We start from the raw sequence: 20,037 nt of genomic DNA on the forward strand, positions 1-20,037 counted from the left end.
CTTCATCTGGAGCAGACCCAGATCTCCTCTGAATCCTCTATGAGGTGCTTAAAGAGGGCAAGCTCTCTGTCCACTGGGTTTTGTCCTTCCAATGCTCACTTCCTACACAGCACCCATCACCCTGCATTTTCCCTTCCCTCCTGAACCTCTGTGGCCCAAGAAGAGGAAGAATGTGTCTTTTCTATTGCTATATATTGGTGCCTGCATACAGTAGGTGCTCAATGAATATGGAATGGATGAATATTTCCTGTTCCCCTTCAATCTATTTTGTATTCATCAACCCCAATGACCCCTCAGATGACCAGGTCAGATCATGGAACTAAGCTGAGTAGAATCCTGCAATGGCTTCCTGCTGCCCTTGGAAAAAACCCCAGACTCTCCACCAAGGGGCATGCCTTCTCTTGGATATTCTTTCCTAGCACTCCACTCTCAGGCACTGCAGTCACACCAAGCTTCTCCACTCTTCCAGGACACCCAGCCTGGGTCACCCCAGGACTCTTACACACACAATTCCAGGAACCTATGGTCCATTCTCAGAACTTTTCCATGTCCGGTGCCTTCTCTGCATTTGCATCTCAGTTCAAGTCCTGCCTTCACAGAGTCCTCCCTGACGACCTAATTTACAGACCAGCCCATGCATGTGTCTCACTGTCTTAAACCTCATCTGACCTGGAAGGCTCTTACATATGAGCCTCCCTTGTTCACACTTGGCCCTCTGTGTTCACAGAGCATTCAGCTGACCACAGATAGAAAATATCTGAAAACAAAAACTGCATCCATACCAAACATATACAGTTTTTCCTGTCATTATTCCCAAAGCAATACAGTATAACATCATGCAGCACTTCCACTGTGCTGGGCATTATGAGTCATCTAGAGGTGATTTAAAGTACACTGGACAGTATGCACAGGTTATATGCAAATACTTTGCCATTTTATATAATGGACCCAGGCAAGATTTTGGTGTTTGAAGGGACCTGGAACCAATTTCCAGATACTGAGGGACAACTGTATTTACTTTGTTTCTGATCAACTGGCTAGAATAAAATTCCATGAGAATAATGTTTCTAGCCCTTTGATACCTGCAGTGGGTGAAATAATATCCCCAAGAAGTAGGCTGATACTCCAGTCCCTGGAACTTGAGAATGTGGCCCTCTTTGGACAAGGACTCTGAAGACTAAGTGGCAGGCATTCTAGATGAGGTCAGCCTGGACTCAGGGTGTGCCCTAGATCCAAGGCATGTGTCCTCGGAGAAGGAGACAGACCCAAGACAGCAGGAGAACAGGGAAGAAGGCACCTAAAGACAGAGACAGAGACTGGAGAGGTGTAGCCACAGTCATGGGATGCCAAGGACAGTCAGCAGCCACACAAGCTAACAGAGACATGGGGGCCATACTCTCTCTTGGAGCCTCCAGGAGAAAGCAAACCTACCAGTGCCTTCATTTCAAACTTCTGGCTCCAAATTATGAGACAATATACTTCTGTTTTCTTAAGCCAAAGAAGCTAATTCAAAATGCTTGCTCTGGCTTATATATAATAGAGGCTCAACAATGGCTGGTGCTGAACGAATGAATGAACAAATGGTAATCTGAATGCTGCCCAACACCTGGTGGGGTTCCAGGGCCACACAAGGCCTGCACTTGGCTCTGGGAGCCCCCTCACCAGCTGATCCCCACCAGCCTCACCATCCACCACTGGTAGGTGTCCTCTTGTAGTGCTGCATTGTGGACGGTGAGCAGGGGCTGCATGGTCCGGTTGAAGCGCTGGTCGAACCAGTCTGAGACCTTGCTCTGGCTGATGCAGTGTGCACAGGTGCATGGCTGGGACTTGATAAGCTTCCTGAGGTTCGCTGAGAGATGCAGAACCATCTGCTTGGGGAACCAGGTGGTTGGCACCCCGGTGGAGGAGTAGTTGAGGAAGAAGGAGGTGATGAAGATGAGTAGCACAAGGAAGGTGAGCAACTTAAAGATTCTCTTTCTCATGACCACCATCTTCACTTTCTGTGAAATCCCACCTAGCTGAGAAAGTCTGAAGAAAATTCCAGAGATGCAGGTGTGGCCAGAGGAGACAGGGGTCCCCAAGGAGGCCTCAAAGGCTGCTCAGGCTGACTTCAGTCCCACAGAGAAGCAGCCAGCCCTGTATTCTGGACATCCCAGTGTGGCACTCAAAGGCCATCCACAGTGTGCTGGCCCTGTATCATTTAGGAAATAAAGTAGCCCACCTCTTCTGCCAGCCTGAGAGCTGAGAGTGTCTCTTGGTGAAGCTTTATCACCACGATGACAGAGATTTTCTTTTTCACCCAAAGGGGTTCAGGAGTCGTTAATCTTGTGGCAGGCCAGGGACCCTCAAATGAGAAGCAGGAAGACAGGGTCTTAGCATGGACACTGACTTGGCCACCTTTCTCCAGAAAGTGTGCTTTGTGAAGACCCTTAATCAGAATCTCGTCTCTCCCAGGGAGGTGAGGGTTAAGCAGGCATCTCAACAAAGGGACAGAGGTTGTCAGTCATCTGCAAAGAAAAGGAGGAAGACAGGTGAAATTCTGTGACCTTGCTATGAAAAACACTTCTCTCCCTACACCTCAACCAAAGACATTCCAAGGCACCCTTGCTGGGAGCCAACAGGCCATTTGTCAACCCTCCTGAGCCTCAGTGGGATGCTACTGTCTGTCTGCAAGGTTGCTATGGGACATGGGTGTCCCATCCACCTCTCCTCCGGCCAGAATCTAGTGCAATTAACACACTCCGCACCAACATTTGAAATGAGCCAATGAGAGGCAGTGTGGATGCATAAGGAGATCGTGAAGCAATGCCACCTGCCTTCCTCTCTAGATTCTCGCTTTCCTACAGGATTTCATAACACCAACAAGAACAAAAACATCTCACAGAGGGAGTGGTCCGGGCTTCTACCTACTCTGATATTTGAGGTCTGCCACTTAGCCAAGGCTCCACAAAAGGGCTTTACATGTCCTTTGGTCAAGTTCTGGTTGAGCAACTGTGTGGCCTTGGGGAAGACATTCCACCTTAACAGGCCCTCAGTTTCTTCTGTGAAATGAGATAATAAAAGCCATACTTACAGAATGGCTACGAAGCGAAGGCATAATGAACTCCAGTCTGTCAAACTGCTAAACTTGAATGTCCCTTTCTCAATATATGAATGAGTGAATATTCTTTGACAATACACTAAGAGCTGAGAGCATCTATTCATGCAGAGGTATCTCCTCAGATCATCCTCCATTGAATGTGTACTGCCAGTTTTGTACCTGGTGCCCTGTTTATCTTGGTAGAAACATATTCAGAGAGATTAAATGACTTGAAGAGGTGACAGAGAGAAGAGGAAGTGGGACTTGGATCTAAACTCACAGTGCCCTCACATCTGGAGGGGATGGGGGACCAGCAACAGGGGCTGGGGGCTCTACTCAGGACGCAATACTGTTTGGTATGTGTCCTCCTATGTAGCTCAAACTGGCCTCAAACTCACGATCATCCTGCCTCAGCCCCTGGAGTGCTGAGATTGCAGGTGTGCACCACTAGCCTGACTTGTGACACCTGTCTTGATCATCAGACAGACTATCAGAGCTGGAGTGATACAGAGGAAGAGAAAGGAGTATTTTCTGTCAAAGAAAGCAGACTGCCCATGGCAAATCCTCAGTGCTCACTGTCTTGCTGGGGCTCCCTTGTGGCATGGCTGTGCTCACTCCCAGTGCTGGAGCATGCTGTCTTTGGTCTTCACTGGAAAAGCATTCCAGCCTCTACTTGTCTGCCCCTGTCCATTCTCAGAGTGCAGAGCAGCAATGAGCAGCACACTGTTTCCAGAACAGTGGCAGCTGATAGGGGGTAAAGGAGCTACCTTTCCATAGAAAGAAGGGGAACTGGAACCAGGTTAAATGCACAGTGCCTTTCTGGAGACAGCCAGGCCTTAAGGCTTAGTGTGACTCTACACTGAGCTCTGCCTTCAGCAGGGCAGTCCACGCTCCTAGTTCATGGGCAAAGTCATGGTGCCCAGAACTTGCTCACTGCTCCCATTTTCACTTCTCCTGACATCTTGACTCCTCGACTCATGTTCATAAACAAGTTATGTCCACAGTTGTTCCATGCCCACCCCCCATCACGGGGCAAAGGTGATTTGAATTAGATTAACCTCCCTTGTCTCCATGCAGGCTTTGTGCAGCTTGCAGACAGTTCCCACACCTCTTACTGCAGTCCCTGGTCCAGAGTGGATATGTGTCCTAATTCATCCAAAGTGAAGTCCTGAGCTTTTGTAAGGAGGGAAGAAACTTGCTTTTGCTCTGGTTGGCTTATTGTGGAGGTCACTGTCATACTGGCCATTAGGCTAGTCCACACACAATAGGTTAGAGCTGAACAAGAGCCAGACAAATGGTATAAAATCCCCGATCTAGCCACACCTATAGCTTGCTCTGCACCCTGACTTTTCAGTTACGCTAGAGAATAAGCAGTCTTTATGGTGTAAAGCAGATTATTTGTAGCTTGAAGCAACATGACTGATCCCAGGTCACAGTTGCTTCTGCCTCTGGGTCCTGTCCAGGCTGTCCCCACAGTCCAGAAAACACAGTCTGTCCTGCATGGCTGGCACTGGCTCTGGATGGAAGCCAACACTCCTGGGGTGAGATGTAGGATCTCTCTGGCTCCCAGGGACCCAAAATTCACTGTGACTGCCTTGTTAACTCCTCTCTCCTTCCTGCACGGGAGCTCCATGCTCATGGATGCTCATGGCTGTGGCCCTGTCATCTTGAACACACACTTTGTGCTTGAAGAAGCTCCCTGTGGTCAGAAGGAACACAGAAATGAAGAAACACAAAAGGGTTGGCAACCCAGAGGGAGAGCTGAACAAAAAGGCATGGACTAAGAGACAAAAGATTTTCATTTCTATCAGGCTGTGTGACCAAGCACAAGTGACCTAACCTCTCTGAACCACTTCTTCAAGTGAAAAATGATGCTGATGAAAGATTCTGCTCACATCTCAGGCCATCAGTCCATCAAAGTCCTTTATCCAGTTCTCTGCAAATTTGCTGGTCCCTATGATGTTGCAGGCCCCAGGCTAGGTGACTGTGATGCATTATGAAAGGCTCGAAGTGAAAGCTTTAGAGGCATCTACAGATCCCAATGCCACTGGGAGAAAGGCTGGTAAGGCTGGATCAGGGAGGAGCTGTGAGGGCACCAGAGCAGCCAGGCCTTAAAGGTAAGGTAGGAGTGTGTTGGACTGATTTTTCTACCTGATGAGGGTCTCACTGGAGAATCTGAGCAAAAAGATGGTATGGTCTCACTTCATCTTTCTTCATAATGGCCAGGGTCTTTCTGACCCCATATCATGGCATAGTTGAGTTCCTTAACCTATGGGATGAGTTGAGCGACTAAAAGTGTGGTAGGAGGTGAGATCCCAGGACACCGATGTGGTGTGAAAGACAAATCCTCAGGTCTGACGCAGGGGTGCGGTTGGAGTTGGGACGGAGGGCCCGGAGGGGCAGAAGCTCCCATGGTGGCACCCCATCTCTGGAGCATCCCGCAGCTGTATCCCCACAGGCCAAGGTCATGGTGCTCACCTGGATCCTGTGAGCAGCAGAGGCTCCGGGGCTGGTACCAATGATCACTTTTCAAAGCCCTGGGTGAGACCACAGTGGAAAAGCCAGCATGGTCACCCCTCCCCTGGCCCCTGTGCTCAGCACTCTGAGAGGCAGGGGGAGCGCCAGCCCCGGTGAGCAGAAACAAGACTGAGGGGGCCAAGTGTGCAGTGGAAGAGGCCGTGCAAAGAGAGAGGAGAAGAGGAAGCCATTCGGTCCTCTTCAACCTCACTGGCCACAGGTATGTGCTCACAGGCACAAGGCATGTGCAGGTGACAGGCTGGCAGATCGGCAGTGCTGTGGTGAGGAAGCCTTGTGAGGACTCAGAAGTGAGCATCCCTTAAGGAGCCCCCGATGAAGATAAAGCCCCCGGTCACAGAACGGGGGACAATCACAGTGGCTGACACTTGCTCAAAACTCTTGGACATCCAAGTAAGTGAACAGCTGGGGCTGTGAATTTTAATAAACACAGAGCAGGCAATAGGTACCAGGGCTGGGATGCCCTCCAGCTCAGCAAGGAGCTCCTGGGATTGTTGCTGCTGGGGATTGTTGCTGCTGGGAAATGCCACTGATGCTTCTAAGAAAGAGTGTGGCGACCACACTCATGTAATGTTTAATCCACTGACGGAGGATCATCAGAGAAGGCAAGTGACCTCTCCCAGGTCACACAGCACTCAGACCCCAGCTCCTCCCTCCTCCTAGGGCTTTCATTGTAGCTACAGCTTTATCTTCACTCATCTGTTCTTAGTTTCCTTGGCTTTGATTTACTGGTATTTTCCCAACTTGGGATGGATACTACCTCAATTGTCCTCACTTCTGCTGTGCCTAATCTACCAGCATTAAATTCTTCATTTCATTTGTATTTTTCAGTTCTACAATGTCCGTCTGATTATTATTTTTTTTTTTTGGCAGTACTGGGGATTGAACTCAGGACCTCAGTCCTCTTAGTTTGTTCAGACAGGATCTTGTGCTTTTTTGCCGGCATGGTCTCTGACCTTGATATTCTACCCCTGCTGTCTGCTGGGTATCTGGGATCACAGATGCTCAGCTTGCTTTTGAGATGGGGTCTCAATAACTTTTCCCCAGGCTGGTCTCACACCTTGATCGTCCTGCCTCCATTTCCAAAGTAGCTGGAATTACAGGCATTTACCACCATACCCAGCACAATCCGACTATTTTCATTAATTTTTAGTTCTCTGGTAAATCTCTCCATCTTGTCATCTATCTTCCAGCCATGACTCATCACAGTAATTGTAAAGTGCATATGTAATGCTCCGCGATAGCTGGTTCACATATGACCTGTTTTCTCTACTCTTTCTCGGTCATCTGGCCTGTCACATGGCATTTCTGTTTGCTGTTGCACTGGGTCTCACACACATCCAGGGAGGTTTTGGATGGTTATCCTCACTCAGAGAGGATCTGTCTTCTCCTGAAGGTGACAGAGCAGGGGCTACTCCATGTTCCAAATGGGGTCCTGCCTTACCTTCCATGACACCCGGCCTCTTTTTGGGTGGCCCTTAGCCCTGGGGCACCGCCTTCTCAAAGGAGAGCCTGGGAGTGAGCAAGACAGCCCCTCCTTACTGCTCTCACTCCAACGTCCGCCCCCTGCACTGTGAGATGGCCATAAGCTCAGATTAGCTTTTCTGCTTCTCGGCTGCTATTCCAGCTTGGGTTCTTAAAACTCTAGCCCCATGCCACTTACATTCCAGAAAACGGCTGGAGAGGGGAGTGCTTCTTTCTCTGTGATCTTCTTTGCTCTCAGTCTTGGTCCCTTCGATTTCAGCTACCTTAAGTGATCCTGCTCTCGCTCGCTCACTCACTCGCTCGCTCACTCACTGCATCTTTCTGTCCACCTAGTCAGCTCTCGACTGTGAATCTACAAGACGGCAAACCGCAGATCCTGGGCCCCCGGCTTCATGCCTCGTGCAGGCAAGGAGCGAGGAATGGTAGCTCACCCTACTTCATCTCCCTTCTCCAGGGATCCTCGCCCGTCAGGTCTTGGCTGCCTTGGCTGTTCTCAAGTCCCTTCTGAGAGCTGGGCTTCTGGCTTCCAGCCTCTCTGGTCATCAGTGAGAAAAAAGGTTTCACACATCCTTCTGCCATATCCAGATGTGGAAGCCACAGCGTCCTTTCTTTGTCCCTCCATGTCCCTGGGGTCTGGAGTGGTGCCTGTATTTGTTAGGGGCTTGGCAGATTCAGAGGAGAGGGTGAGGCACAGAGAGGCCCAGTGGCAAGTCTCACTGCAGCTGTGGGCAGACAGAGGGTGGAAGGGGCAGGTGAACAGGCTCCCTCCGCAGCCACAACCTCCATGCCCTGAGGAGATCCAGCCTTTGTTGCTCCTGCCTTTGTCAGATTACCCTGCTCACTCACCAGTTTTAGGACTCACTGTCACCCTTTCTGAGAATTCAGCTGCTGGGAACTTCCTACTTTCTACAAACTAGGATCCTCCATGTCCAAACCTTTGGGGTCCTGGCTGGCTAGCTTACACAGGGTGACAGAGAGGAAGACCTGGCCAGCAGAAGGCCTCACTCTGCTATGAAGAAAAAAGACCCTTTCCCAAACTGCTTCCATCCCAGTCTGCTCACTGGACACTTGGAAACGTCTACCCAGGCTGTGTAAGGAATTTGTTACTGGATCCTGGCCAACAGACGTCAGAATGAAAAATGTCACAGGCAGACCACATACAGTTCCTGTGTGTCAAGGGCCATGCATTCCACCACTGTGATCCTTGGTTCCTGAATCCACAAGGTGGAACAAATAATGTCACCCAGTGGGCTGTCATAGGATGAAATGACTTGCATAAAAGTGACCATCTCAGCTCCAGGTGCAGAGTGAGTATGCTACACAGGCCAATTCTGTTCCTCCTCCCTAAGTTTCAGACTTTCATTTGTTAAAAAAAAAAAAAAAAAAAGCCCAACAGAATCCTCGCCTGTCCCACCGTCAGGGTTATTAAAGACCAAATGAAACCAGGCCTGGAAGAAGACAAGCCAGGGGTAACATGACCTTGATTCCAACCAGCTGCACTAGCTGTCTCTGTTCCTCCAAGCCCTGGACAGCTGACCCCTGCTTTCTGCCACAGTGGCCAGGGACCCCCAGAACCAGCAGGGAAGGATCTAATGCACTGGACAGAAGATCAGAGTTCTTTTTTCAGGGATTCCCAGGCCCAGAGAGCACAGCAACAGCTGTGTCCCAGGTCAGGAGGCAGCTAGGCTGTGAGGTGGGTGTGTGGGGGCCCCAGGGTCTAGCCCAGGAGTGTGCAGCTGGCTTTGACTCCTCAGAAAGCTTCCTCAAAGTGGCTCCAATGGTCCCACTTCCCTCTTACCAGGCACTCTGGCTTCTCCTTCCTGTGCATGTACCTGTGGAACATCCGGGTGCCCTGCTGTATGGGGCCGACCTGTTCTTTGCAGTTTGCAATTCACTGTTCCAGCTGCCTCCCACTGGCGCCTGCAGCAGCCTTTTGCACTGACTGGGCAGTGAACAGAACAAGGGCCTTGGGTGGGCCAGGCTGGGTGTGCATGCCAGATCTGCCCCTTCATTGCCAAGGGACCCTGGCCAAGTCAGTCTACCTGGCTGGGCTTAGCTCTATACCTCAAGATGGGGGCAACCACATCTCTTCAAAGGGATGCATGAGGATTAAGTGCAGAAATGCCCATCATTTAAGATGCTCAGTACACACAGTCATCTTTGCCACCAGTTTACAGATGAGGAAAGTGAGGCCCAGAAAAGGAAGTGACTGACTGAGTTCATACACCCAGGAAATTCCTTGCTGGCTTGGATTCAGATCTTCCTCATGAAGCACAATGTTATCTCAGATTTGGGATCAGTGTCTAGACATCCGCCTCCCTCCCTTTTCCCTTCCTTTCTCACACAGGACACATCTGCTCTGTGCTAGACAAGGTTTCCAGGAAGAAGAGGCCAGCACTGGACAGTGCATGCCCACCCAGCAGTCCCTGGGGCCTCTGTGTTCTTAGGCGGGGCTGTGTCTCACTTCTGCTTTAATTCCTCATTTGGACAATCTACATAATGAGACACAACGGCCGGTGACTCAGAGCTGAGTGCTGCTGCCTGGAAGCCTGGCCAGGGTGGACAGACCCAGTCCTGTCCCCACGACTCCTGCCACCCATGCACCTGCCTGTAGCTAAGGGGCATCTTTGGTCTCATGCTGCTGATGTTGGTTGAAGCACCTTCTCCTTGCTGACGTCCCATGGCTCCCTGGCTGTCACACACCAGGGATCTGTGATTTGAAGATACTCAGAAACCTTCCAGGAGAACTCTATGAACATGTAGTTAAGATCAAAGAACAGGATCAGGTGTAAGGGAGGAATCTGCCTCTACACAGGATCATTCACAGGTGCACAGCTCTGTTTGCAGCCGAGGCCACTGTCTACTGGAGGGGACCATTCTTCAGCCTCCTCCATGCTCCCTCTGAGAGGCAGGAGCTGGAAGCCTCAAAACTACGTTTCCCAGCTTCCCTTGCATGGAGGGCCCTAGCCACAATCAGTCAATGACATTGCGTAAGCAGAAGGGAGAGACTGGGCTTCCTGCCCAGGGGTGGAGCCTGCTGGGTGGCTGCCACAAACATGAGCACTGGACTCCAGGACCTGCCTCCCTGGCCTCCAGGCTGAGGGCAGCTATGGATTCTGTGCTAAGCTCTGTCCTCAGAGTCCCAGGCTGAAGCAATGCAGCCAAAATAATGCCTATCATCCCAACAACAAATCTGTAACACCAATGCCCTGAATCAAAGCCTTCTACTTAAAGTTTTGCCTCAGTTTCTTCATCTGTAACATGGACACAAGAGCAGTGGTTCCTTCACAGGGTGTTCAGAGAAATAAATGAGCCAGTTCAGGGAGTGTTTAAAATGTGCCTGGACACACAGCTATGTCTCCAGACGTCAGGTTTTACCACCAAAATCCCTCCAGTGGTTTTAATTTTCTCATATGGAGACCCAGCTAACACTCCACCCATGTCACACTTGCGTCAGCTTCCTTTGACACTTGTAGAAGTTGAGCTCAGAAAGGGGAACTGATCTCAAAACACTGCCAGAACTGAAAAGAGAAGCAAGCCCCCAAAACTCTACAGCGCGCTTGGCTCCTTAGATGGAAGCTACTTAATTCTCTGTGCTGGCTGCCCTGGGGTGGCCATTTCTAGTCCTCCCAGGGGAAGGATCCCAGCAGGTGACATGGGCTGAGACAAGGCTTAGAGCAGGTTTGGCTGTTGTCACCGGTGGGTGGAGCCCTGCAGGGAGGATCCAAAAAGGCACTGAACCCTTTGCTGTGCAACCCCAGGGAGGATGCATGGCTGGTTGGGCTTCGTGTGTCTCATCTCAAAAATATGGGTTGAAAAACCTCCAGGACAGCTTTGTTGAGCCACAGTGTCACTGCTGTCAATGAAGAGGACACCTACCACTTGTCCAGGGCTTTCTTGACCCTGTCCTAAATTGCCTGAGCCCACACTGTCTCCTGGCTCTGTTCCTGGGTGCTACCACAGCTTTCTGAGATGGGGATAGAGGTGCAGAGCAGCCTAGTGACCTGCCCATTGTCCTGCAAGGGGAGGTGGTGAAATTTGGACTCCAGCCAAGGTGGGGGACAGTAGGGCACAGGGCTGAGGCCCTGAGCATCAACATCTGAGCTATAGAAGAGGGACACATGGTCCCTACTTCGTGGGTGCAGCATGTACCACAGGATGTGGAGTGACGCCCACTCAGGCCATTCTTTCGTCTGGTTTCTTTCTCCCTGGTCAGCTCCTGCCAACTTGGCCCTACCCTTAGTCACCCACAAAGCTGGCAGCTGAGCTGGCCTGGCTGAGCCCAGAGCTGGAGCCACTCTCCTGCCCAAGGTCAGGCTCGGTCCTGGCTGCAGCAGGACAGAGCTTCCTCCAGGAAACATCAGTCCCCAAGAGAAACCTGGCCATGGGATGTGGGGCCTGAGAGGTGACCCCAATCATTGCACGCTAACAGGTGGTGTCTAGTTCCTTGTCATTGCCAGCCCTTCCACAGCTCCCAAATAAAACCAGCACCAACTGTGCTGCCCTAAGTCTCCTCTCCTCCCAGGGCGGCAGCCACACAGCATGGCCAGAGACATGGAGCCACCTCTGGGCTCCCCTCTGTGATATGGGACAATGGCCCCAGTCCCTGCTCACCCAACACTCCATTGAGATAAAAGATGAATGGAGAGTCAGTGAACCCTGACAGTCATTTTGTAAAGATACAGACCCTCTATTATAACCACGTGACTCGTAATCGCAAATGCTTAATACAGCATCGGAATGGATGCTATTGGTTTATATGGATGCTAAGCACCTTATAAGGTACCTAGAACAATTCCTGACCCTCACAAAAGGATATTTAATGCTACTGTAGTCATGCATCGCACGATGACGTTGTGGTCAATGATCGACCACATGTGTGATGATGAGTCTGTAAGATTATAACAGAGAGGAATTATTTCTGTAGCCTGTGACACTGTAGTCACCCTAACATAGCAACACAGCACACTACTAGTGTGAGTTGTGACACTGTAAACTAACTGTCACACAAAAGCAGAGCCCATGTGATTATATATGGTAATGGTCGTAAACAAGTATGGGAAAGGCTTTGGGATTCACTATATTCTTTTTATTATTATTTTCTGAGAAAGGGTCTTGCCATGTGGCCCAGCCTGGCTTCAAACTCCTAATCCTCTTGCCTCAGCTTCTTGAGTGCTGGGATTACAGGCATGCCCCACATCCCGGTTATACTCTACTTTTCATTGTTACTTTGGAGTCTACTCCAAAGTAGACTCCAAATAAATAAGGCGTACTGTAAAACACATGACAGCTCATGTTTGCCCCGTCTCCTCAGTACACCAAGAAGCCAGAGCAAGTGGCTGACCTGCACTGCCCAGGCCTCTGTGAGCACTGCATGGCCCTTGCACAAGGACGGAAATGCCTACCGATGAATGCGTCTCTGAGCATGGATTCCACCATCAAGCCGTGCACGACTGTATTAACATTAGAAAAACGTCCCCTAACGTCCCCTGCCTCAACTCACCATTCCTCTAGAAATTACAAATAATGTGTGCACATGTGAGTGGATGTGGAGCTCAAAACGAGAAGAAATTGCACGGGAGAGTGGATGGTCAGTATCTTGCTATCTAGGCAACGCCCTCTAATTTGGATGCTACTTTCCTACAGACTCTCCCACACTTTCACCCTTTCATTCACGACTTGCTGGGCACCTGCCATCCGCAGCCTCTCTGGACCAATGATGATTTTGTCCTTCAAAATGTCACATCACAGGGTGGGTTGGAGGCTGAGGTCATCAAGGATCATGCAAAGACTCACAGCCACTGTGTCTACATGGCTAGGCCACATGCAGTTTGGTCAAACACTAGGTGCTGGTGGGAAGGTATCTAACATGTGTGGTTAACACCTAAGGTGGTTAAGTAAAGGAGCTCGCCCTTGATAATGTGAGTGGGCTGCACCAATCAGCTGAAGGCCTTGGAGCAAATGCTACAGACAGTAATGCTGTACAGTAAAAGACTATACTGTGGAAACCAAGTCCTGACTTCCAGGTGCTTCTCCCTCGGGCCTGCTCAGCAGAATTTGAACTTGCAAGCCTCTGAGCTGCATGAGCCCATTTCTCGGAATGAAATTTCATTACATAGACCCATACTCAGGGCTGAAGGTGTGGCTCAAGCAGTGGAACACCTGCCTAGCAAGCTCAAAGCCGAGTTCAAACCCCAAGTACTGCCAAAAGTAACAAAAGAAACATACATAGACCCATATGGCATGGGTTAGCCGGTGACCCAAAGAAGGGGGAATGGCCTGAGGCCTGGTAGAGTACATCAGTTACCAGGCTGATAAGACAAAAGCCCAGGAGAGCAGACTGTCAGGAGAGCAGGCAAGTCCAAGGAACCAAAAGAAAGGTCAAGTGTAACCAAAAACCACTAGAGGAAAGATGGCGGAGCAGGCTGGTGGTCAGGGTTGGGCCAGGCAAGGGCTGGTAGCCCCATGACAACTGGGCACATCCTGGAAGCCATGTGAATCCAAGTGGGGTTTCCTGACCAGGCCGAGGGTCAGTTGTGCTAAAGTCACAGCTGGGAGAAATGATGGAATGAGGCAAATGGATCTTGCAGGGGCTGTGAGGTGGGTAGTTTTCTCCTCCAGGTGTATCTGTGCCTTCTCTGACCTGTGCTGGGTCCAGGCTGACTGAGGGACTGTCCACATCAGTGGCTCTCATGCTCTCAGGCTTTGTGTTTGCTTTGCCACAAAGTTGTGTGTGACTGTTGGGGAGAGTAGAGTAAGCTAGTCATTGCCCCGGTCCCTTCCCTACGGGCCAGGCTCAGGCCATCAGTGTGGGCTGTTTCCAGGACAAAACAGGGGGCTTTCCCAACACCATTCAGGTTCCAGGCACATTACATCCCAGGTCCTGGGAAGGTGCTCTTCCCTCAGGCTCCCTGATGACAGTCACCTACCTCCTCCCCTGGAAATGCAGCCAGTGCCAGAGGGAGCTATAGGACAAGGTTCCTGTAGCAATAGCTGGCCAATGACTGACTTCACCTCAATCCCTAGCCCTCTCTGCTCTGATCTCATTCTCTAGTTCACTCCCTCACCCACCCTCATTCTCTAGTTCATTCAAGACTCCTGCTTGACCATCAGAAAGGATCCTCAGGGTTTTTCCTGCAGACAAAGGGTCACAGGTATCTCTAGCCAAATCTGGTGGCCAACGACTGTGTCCCTCCTTTCTGTCTCCTTGTCTGTTTGACAACCCTACTACCTCGTCTTACCGATGCTTGGTTGGCTTGACAGTGGCTTTATCAACATGGGTTTTCTGCCAACACTAGTTCAAGCCCCAGTACGCCTCTTCTCCGTAGAGGAGGAAGTCAGGTCCTGAGAAGCCAGGCCTTCCATGCGTATGCAGCTCTGAGGGAGTGGCCACTGTGACTCCGTCATCCATCTAACAGAGAGGGAGGTAGAGGCCCTTGGACTTTGGGAGCTTACTCAAGGTCAATGCCCATAAGGGATGGGACTGGTTCCCGAGCCTTCCCCTGGGCAGGCAGGGACACCTGCAGTGCTCTGATGAACACACTTGTGGCAGGCTCCTCTTCACCACTAGAGTGAAGCCTCAGGCCAGGGTTGGGCGTGTGACAGTTTATGCACATAAATCTTTTCACAAGGTCAGTGCCTCTAGGGAGGCCACACCCAGGGCTTCAATGTCTCAGAAGTGGTGAGTAACAACTAAAAGGAAGGCTCATGGAGCAGGTGGCCTTGAAGATGGGTTCTGAAGATGACAGGAATGACAAGGACAGGGGAGAGGTACAGTAAACCAGGCACCCTAAAAAAGTACACGGTGGCCACAATGAGAATTCTAGGTACTGGTGTACAAAGTGGGGTGCCCTTCAGAGTGGCTGCAGCACATGGAGCTAGATGGGGAGGTCTTTAGGAATGTGGACTTGGGGATGAAGGCAATGGGGAGCCACAGCTGGTATGGAGCCATGGACCACCATGACCACACTAACATATGGAGGCTGGAGTGCAAAGTCTATCTCCTTTGGGGCTTCAGTTTCCATGCCCTTCCTACACTCACTCTCACCCATCTCCCCCAGAGCCAAGAGGCATCTATGGGAGAACATGCCCTTGTACTTGGAAGTCTTCCTCCTGTGACCCTGGCGCCCCTTGCTTGCTTGCTTGTGTTCTCTCACTGGGGGACAAGGAAGGGGATGGGGGGGCAGACAAAGACTCCTCCCAGGAAGCACGGATGGCAGCTGAGAATGGGTAGTTCAGAGAGGAACCCGAAAGAAGCACGATTAGCCAGGCTTAAAGTCACGTGGTAGTGGTCGGATATGTTTTCATACGCTCAGCTGCACAAAAGGAATTTAAATCCACAAATCTTCTTATGTCTGTGACAAAGGGGTGCTAAATTTGGAGTCTGAAGACATCCAAGCAACATTAGAAGTGGAGAAATGTGGTTAGCAACATAAGGCGGTCCCACTGCACGTATGCCCAGAAGAAGACAAGCTGTCCCTATTCAGGTGAAGGGGAAATCATGACAAAGGCATAGCTACTCAGGGGCACAGGACACAAATTCAACAGCCATCTGCGTCTGTCAGCTGATTTTGAACCGGGAGAGGTGGGAGTCCCGGCCACTCTGGAGCTGAGGTTTGCAAAGCTGACAAGTGGCTAGACAGGTTCCTTTCTTCCCCGTCCCTTGACTTCCACGGAACTACAACAACTCCACTGACTTCAGGGCGTCAGAAGGCTCCCAAAGCAGGAGAGAACCTCCAGAGAGGTCCGGAATGGGGATTCAGCCCAGAGTGTAAACCTGGTTGCTAAAACAGAAAAGCCCAACACTCACCAGCAGGTGTCTGGCAGGAACCATCTCTGGTCACCAAGGGCTGGAGGAGTGTCACAGTGTCCAGTCGGGATAAAGCTGCCCGCCCAATTCCTGGAGAAGAAGGGCAGCCCTAGTTGTAAAGTGCCACTACTCACATCTGCAGCTGGCTGGGCCCATGCTACCTGCTGTGGGTTCCCCAAGCCTGGCACTCAGGACCTCACCCTTAGCAAGGGACTGCTGAGCCTTCCACTGGAAGGCCTGGGGCATGGGGGCTGGAGCAGATGGGCAAGGACTGGCATTGCACGGACGGGGGCTTGCAGAGCAGCTGAGGCCAGACAGCCCTGGCGAGTCCTAGGTGGGGCAAGAAATGCAAGGGAACTTTGGCAGCCGGTCGTATAGTGGAAGGCCAGTGAGTAAGTCAAGAGCGCACAGATCAGTAGTGATCAGTGAAGCATGGGAGGTATCTCAGAGCCTGGAGCAGCTGAGGGACAGGAGACCTGGAGCCATCTCCCCGGGTGCTGGTGACGCCTGAAGAAATCCATGCACATGCCTGCTGGGGAAGGCGGTACGAACACCTGTCCCCAGTGTACACCAGCTTTGCAGGGGATATGCCCCTTCCTTTTTCACAGTGGACACGTGGAGACAGTAAGGGCTAAGGTCACAGGCTCACAGCCGTGAAGTGGCTTTGCCTTGTGATGGATGCCATTGCTGGGGGATTGTGCACAGGTGATGCTCGGGAGCCCTGATGGCTCTCTACCTCTGCTGGAAGCTGACCAACACTCAGGGTCACGTCTCACCTTGTGTAATGAATGGCCATGGAGAAGTCTCCTCATCTACTATTTACCTGAGCAAAGGGACTTAGGCAGGTTCAAGGACATGCAGGTAAAACTCAAGCCTGGATTCTGTTTCCACAGCTCAAAGTGTGACCTGGACAAGTCACTTGACTTTGACCAGCCATCCCTCATCCTTGTTTGCAAAACAAGAGACAACCCCAACAACACCCTAGCAGGCTGTGAGGACAGAATACCCTCAGTGTCCAGAAAGGCATCACCCTGTCTGGCCCTTTCTCTGGCAACTTCTTTCCAATTCATTAACTGAAACTATCAATGTGCCCACTTTTCAGATGAGGAAAAGAAAGCTTAGGGAAGTATGTCACTCCCATCAAGTACTAACTGAGCTACACTCGTAAAACAGAAACTAAAAGGCAGTCCAAGCAGTCTGACTCGAGCCCGAGCTCTTCATGCTGCATATCTGCCTCTTGACCTGGGCTGGTCTTGCAGCCACGGTCCTGCATCACCCCATCTGTCCATGCAGAACGAAGGTGTTATCACCACTCAGCCCTGTTCCTTGCCAAGGGATCACAGATGCTACTCACCCTCCATCCAACCCAGAAGGCAAGTCTGGAGGAGAGAGGTGTGCTTGAGCTAATGGCTCCCTGCCATCAATGACAATGTGCTCATGGAGGTGTGGTGGGGGGACCTTCTTGTTCCAACTGTGCTCAGGCCAGCAGGTGGGCACTGACTACCCCGAGGTCCCTTCTGAGCACTGGGGGTGGGAGGACTGAACAGCTTGTCCCCTGTTGCCCATCAAAGAGCCACCCACATGGGGAGCCAGCAGCTAAGAAACATCTCGTTCTGCCCCATTTGCTTTAAAACTCTTTTATCTCCTGGAACACAGTGGTGGTTGGGACAAGGCTGGCTCCTCTTCTTGGGTCTTAGGGAGAAACTAGGGTGCTTTTGGTATGGAGGGAGCATACATGGCACTGGCCAAAACCCATCTGAAGCCCAGCTTTAAGACTCTGCCAGACCTTTGGCCCTGAGTGTCCTGACTTCTGTGTGGGTGAGGGGCACTGTGCAGTAAACGTCAGCTCTCCCCAGGTGGGCACCACAGGGCTGGCGGGAGGCACAGCTCTAAACACAGCAGCCCTCAGTTTTCTTTCACTCCAGAGAAGACACTGGCTGGGCTTTTGCAAGTGTCTATGTGTGTGTGGGTGAGCATACTCAAGTGCACTGCACTGGAGCTCGTATTAAACATTATTATTCTCAGGAAAGAAAGGACTAATCAGAAACTCAAAAAACTGAACTACTGCAGTGGATTTGCTTTCTTTTGTCAATGCAGGTAATAAGCAGGTGGCCTTCAGATTCAACTTCCACTTGTCAGGTCCCCACCACATGCCCCAGCACCAAGTCTTTCTGTGTTACAGGTGAGATGTGCAGGCTGGGATCGAGTCAGAGCCTTCAATCAGCTGTGGGCTGGAATCTGAGTCAAGAACCTTTGCGGCCTTCTGTGTGCTGAGCTGGACCCCTGCAAGTTTGGCCTAAGTTCTCAAGCTGAGACTTGATCACACTGAGCTCTTAGCTCCTGCTCTGTGCACAAAGGAGTGAGCTCCTCCCACTGCACAGAAGTCCCTTGGTTCTGACCCAGGATGCTCATGTCCTCTGCCAGCATCCTGAAACACCGACAGGCTAACTTTGTTAGTTCCTAAGGGGGACAGAATCAAACCATCGACCTCATGCCTTTCTGCTAAAGAGGTCCCGCCAGGTCTGGGGTGAAATTCAAGCTCACATCACAGCTGCAAGATTCTCCACAAAGAATCGGCGATCTCATGTCTGACTCCACCTTCTACACCTCTATTGTGTCCTTCTTGAGTGTGACTGGCCCCATGCTACCCCTCAAACATGCCCAGCTCAGGAACTGTGTCTACAGAATCTTCCCAAAATCAAGGCCACTCCTTCACAAAACTTAGGATGCTGGGTCAAACACTACCTCCTCAAAGAAACCACCCCTGAGCCATCACTTTGGTATTCCTCACCATGCTGTCATCAGCCGGTGTGTCATGAGTGCGTGCCCAGCTGAGAGGAGTTGCGTGCACAGACAGCCAAGCCCCCAAAGCTCAGGGGCTTTCTGTCAATTCCCACTGTGCTCCTAGAAAAGTGACCATGCACACTGTTGACAGTCACCTGCTAGGCAGGCACAATCCCCATTTTATAGATGAGCAAACTGAGTCTGAGAGGGCCAACAATAGTGATGTACCCATCTCACAATTGGGTTCAAGTCCAGTTTGTGCAATGCTAACGTATTTCTGGAAGACTCTCCTCCCCTGGCCTCTTGCATTCCCCTGGGTCATGCTGGGTGATTCACAAGGTTGGCTTTGGCTGCCCTACACTTGGGTGACTCCTGAGGTATAGGCACCATGGCTACTTGCTGTTTCTGCAAAATGGTGGATCCCTAAGCTCCATGTTCCTGCCACTGTGTGTGAGCCTCTGTCCGGCCCCTCCAGGATTACTGAGTGGGACGCATGAATAGGCCTGTGCTCTTGCGGTGGGAGATAAAATCAAATCCCAGGCCTCCCCTAAACCCCCCGCCCTGCAGTTTTGCTCTCCATGTAAAGTGTTTTATTATCAGTTTAGTAAAATAATGGCCCTTGCTGATCCAGCACCCTCCGTGTCAGGCTCCTCCTGGCAGGAGCACTCCTGTGTCAGAGGCAGCTTTCCTGACATCTTCTCCAGCCATTCTCTGCTCCCCAGGGATCCTGTGATGCTCACAGGGGTTGTTGAATGTAACAGACCAGGAGCAGATACTGGGGATAGCAGACAAGACGAGAGGCGAAAGTTCCTGCATATTTACATTTTAGGGACTGTGAGATCCAGTGCGGCCAAGAACTTTCTGGCCAATGGGGTGAGGTGGAGCTGCGTGCAGGGCACATGCATGGTCTTATTTAGTGCTGAACTCCTGGTACTGCCCTGACCCCACCCCGCGTGGGGACTCTAACATTGGCTGGGTTGGATGGACAGATGGATAGGCTGATGCTTGCTCCCTGCAGGCAGGGTACTGGTAGATCTGCCGGCCAGCGGACTGTCCCTTGGTGAGGGAGCAGCAGGGCTGGGCTCCTGCCCCACAGGCTGGGGCTCTCGGAGCAAAGGGGCAGTGTTCCTCAGAAGCTCCCAGGACTCAGCCCAGTGGCCAGGCCGAATTGCTTCTGCTGATTGTTTTTCCAGCTGAATGAGATTCAGTTAATGGAAGACTTAGGAAAGAGCCGCTCTATGGCTCCTGGAAATGAGTTTTTGGCTCTGCAACCCCAGGACCCAGGCAAGATAGGTGAGGAGGGCCTGAAGCCTGAGGCAGGACCACCAGGCACTGCCCTTGCCAG

General features: G+C 51.2%; 1 protein-coding gene across 8 annotated transcripts in view; it reads right to left on the bottom strand.

The window, feature by feature from the left end:
• The window catches only part of St3gal1 (ST3 beta-galactoside alpha-2,3-sialyltransferase 1), a 90,217-nt gene that overhangs the window by 21,693 nt on the left and 48,487 nt on the right, over positions 1-20,037 (bottom strand). For 5 of the 8 annotated variants that reach the window (XM_074069267.1, XM_020174460.2, XM_074069264.1 and 2 more), the window contains one exon: positions 1,686-2,507. In XM_074069267.1, coding sequence (XP_073925368.1) covers positions 1,686-1,991 — 306 coding nt within the window. In that variant the 5' untranslated portion in view covers positions 1,992-2,507. Of the gene's footprint in view, positions 1-1,685; positions 2,508-15,908; positions 15,999-20,037 lie in introns of all 8 variants that reach the window. The other 3 variants (XM_074069265.1, XM_020174462.2, XM_074069266.1) reach the window with 1 other exon arrangement.

The sequence above is a fragment of the Castor canadensis genome, chromosome 3, assembly GCF_047511655.1.
Source record: "Castor canadensis chromosome 3, mCasCan1.hap1v2, whole genome shotgun sequence".
In the NCBI taxonomy this organism is placed as follows: domain Eukaryota; kingdom Metazoa; phylum Chordata; class Mammalia; order Rodentia; family Castoridae; genus Castor; species Castor canadensis.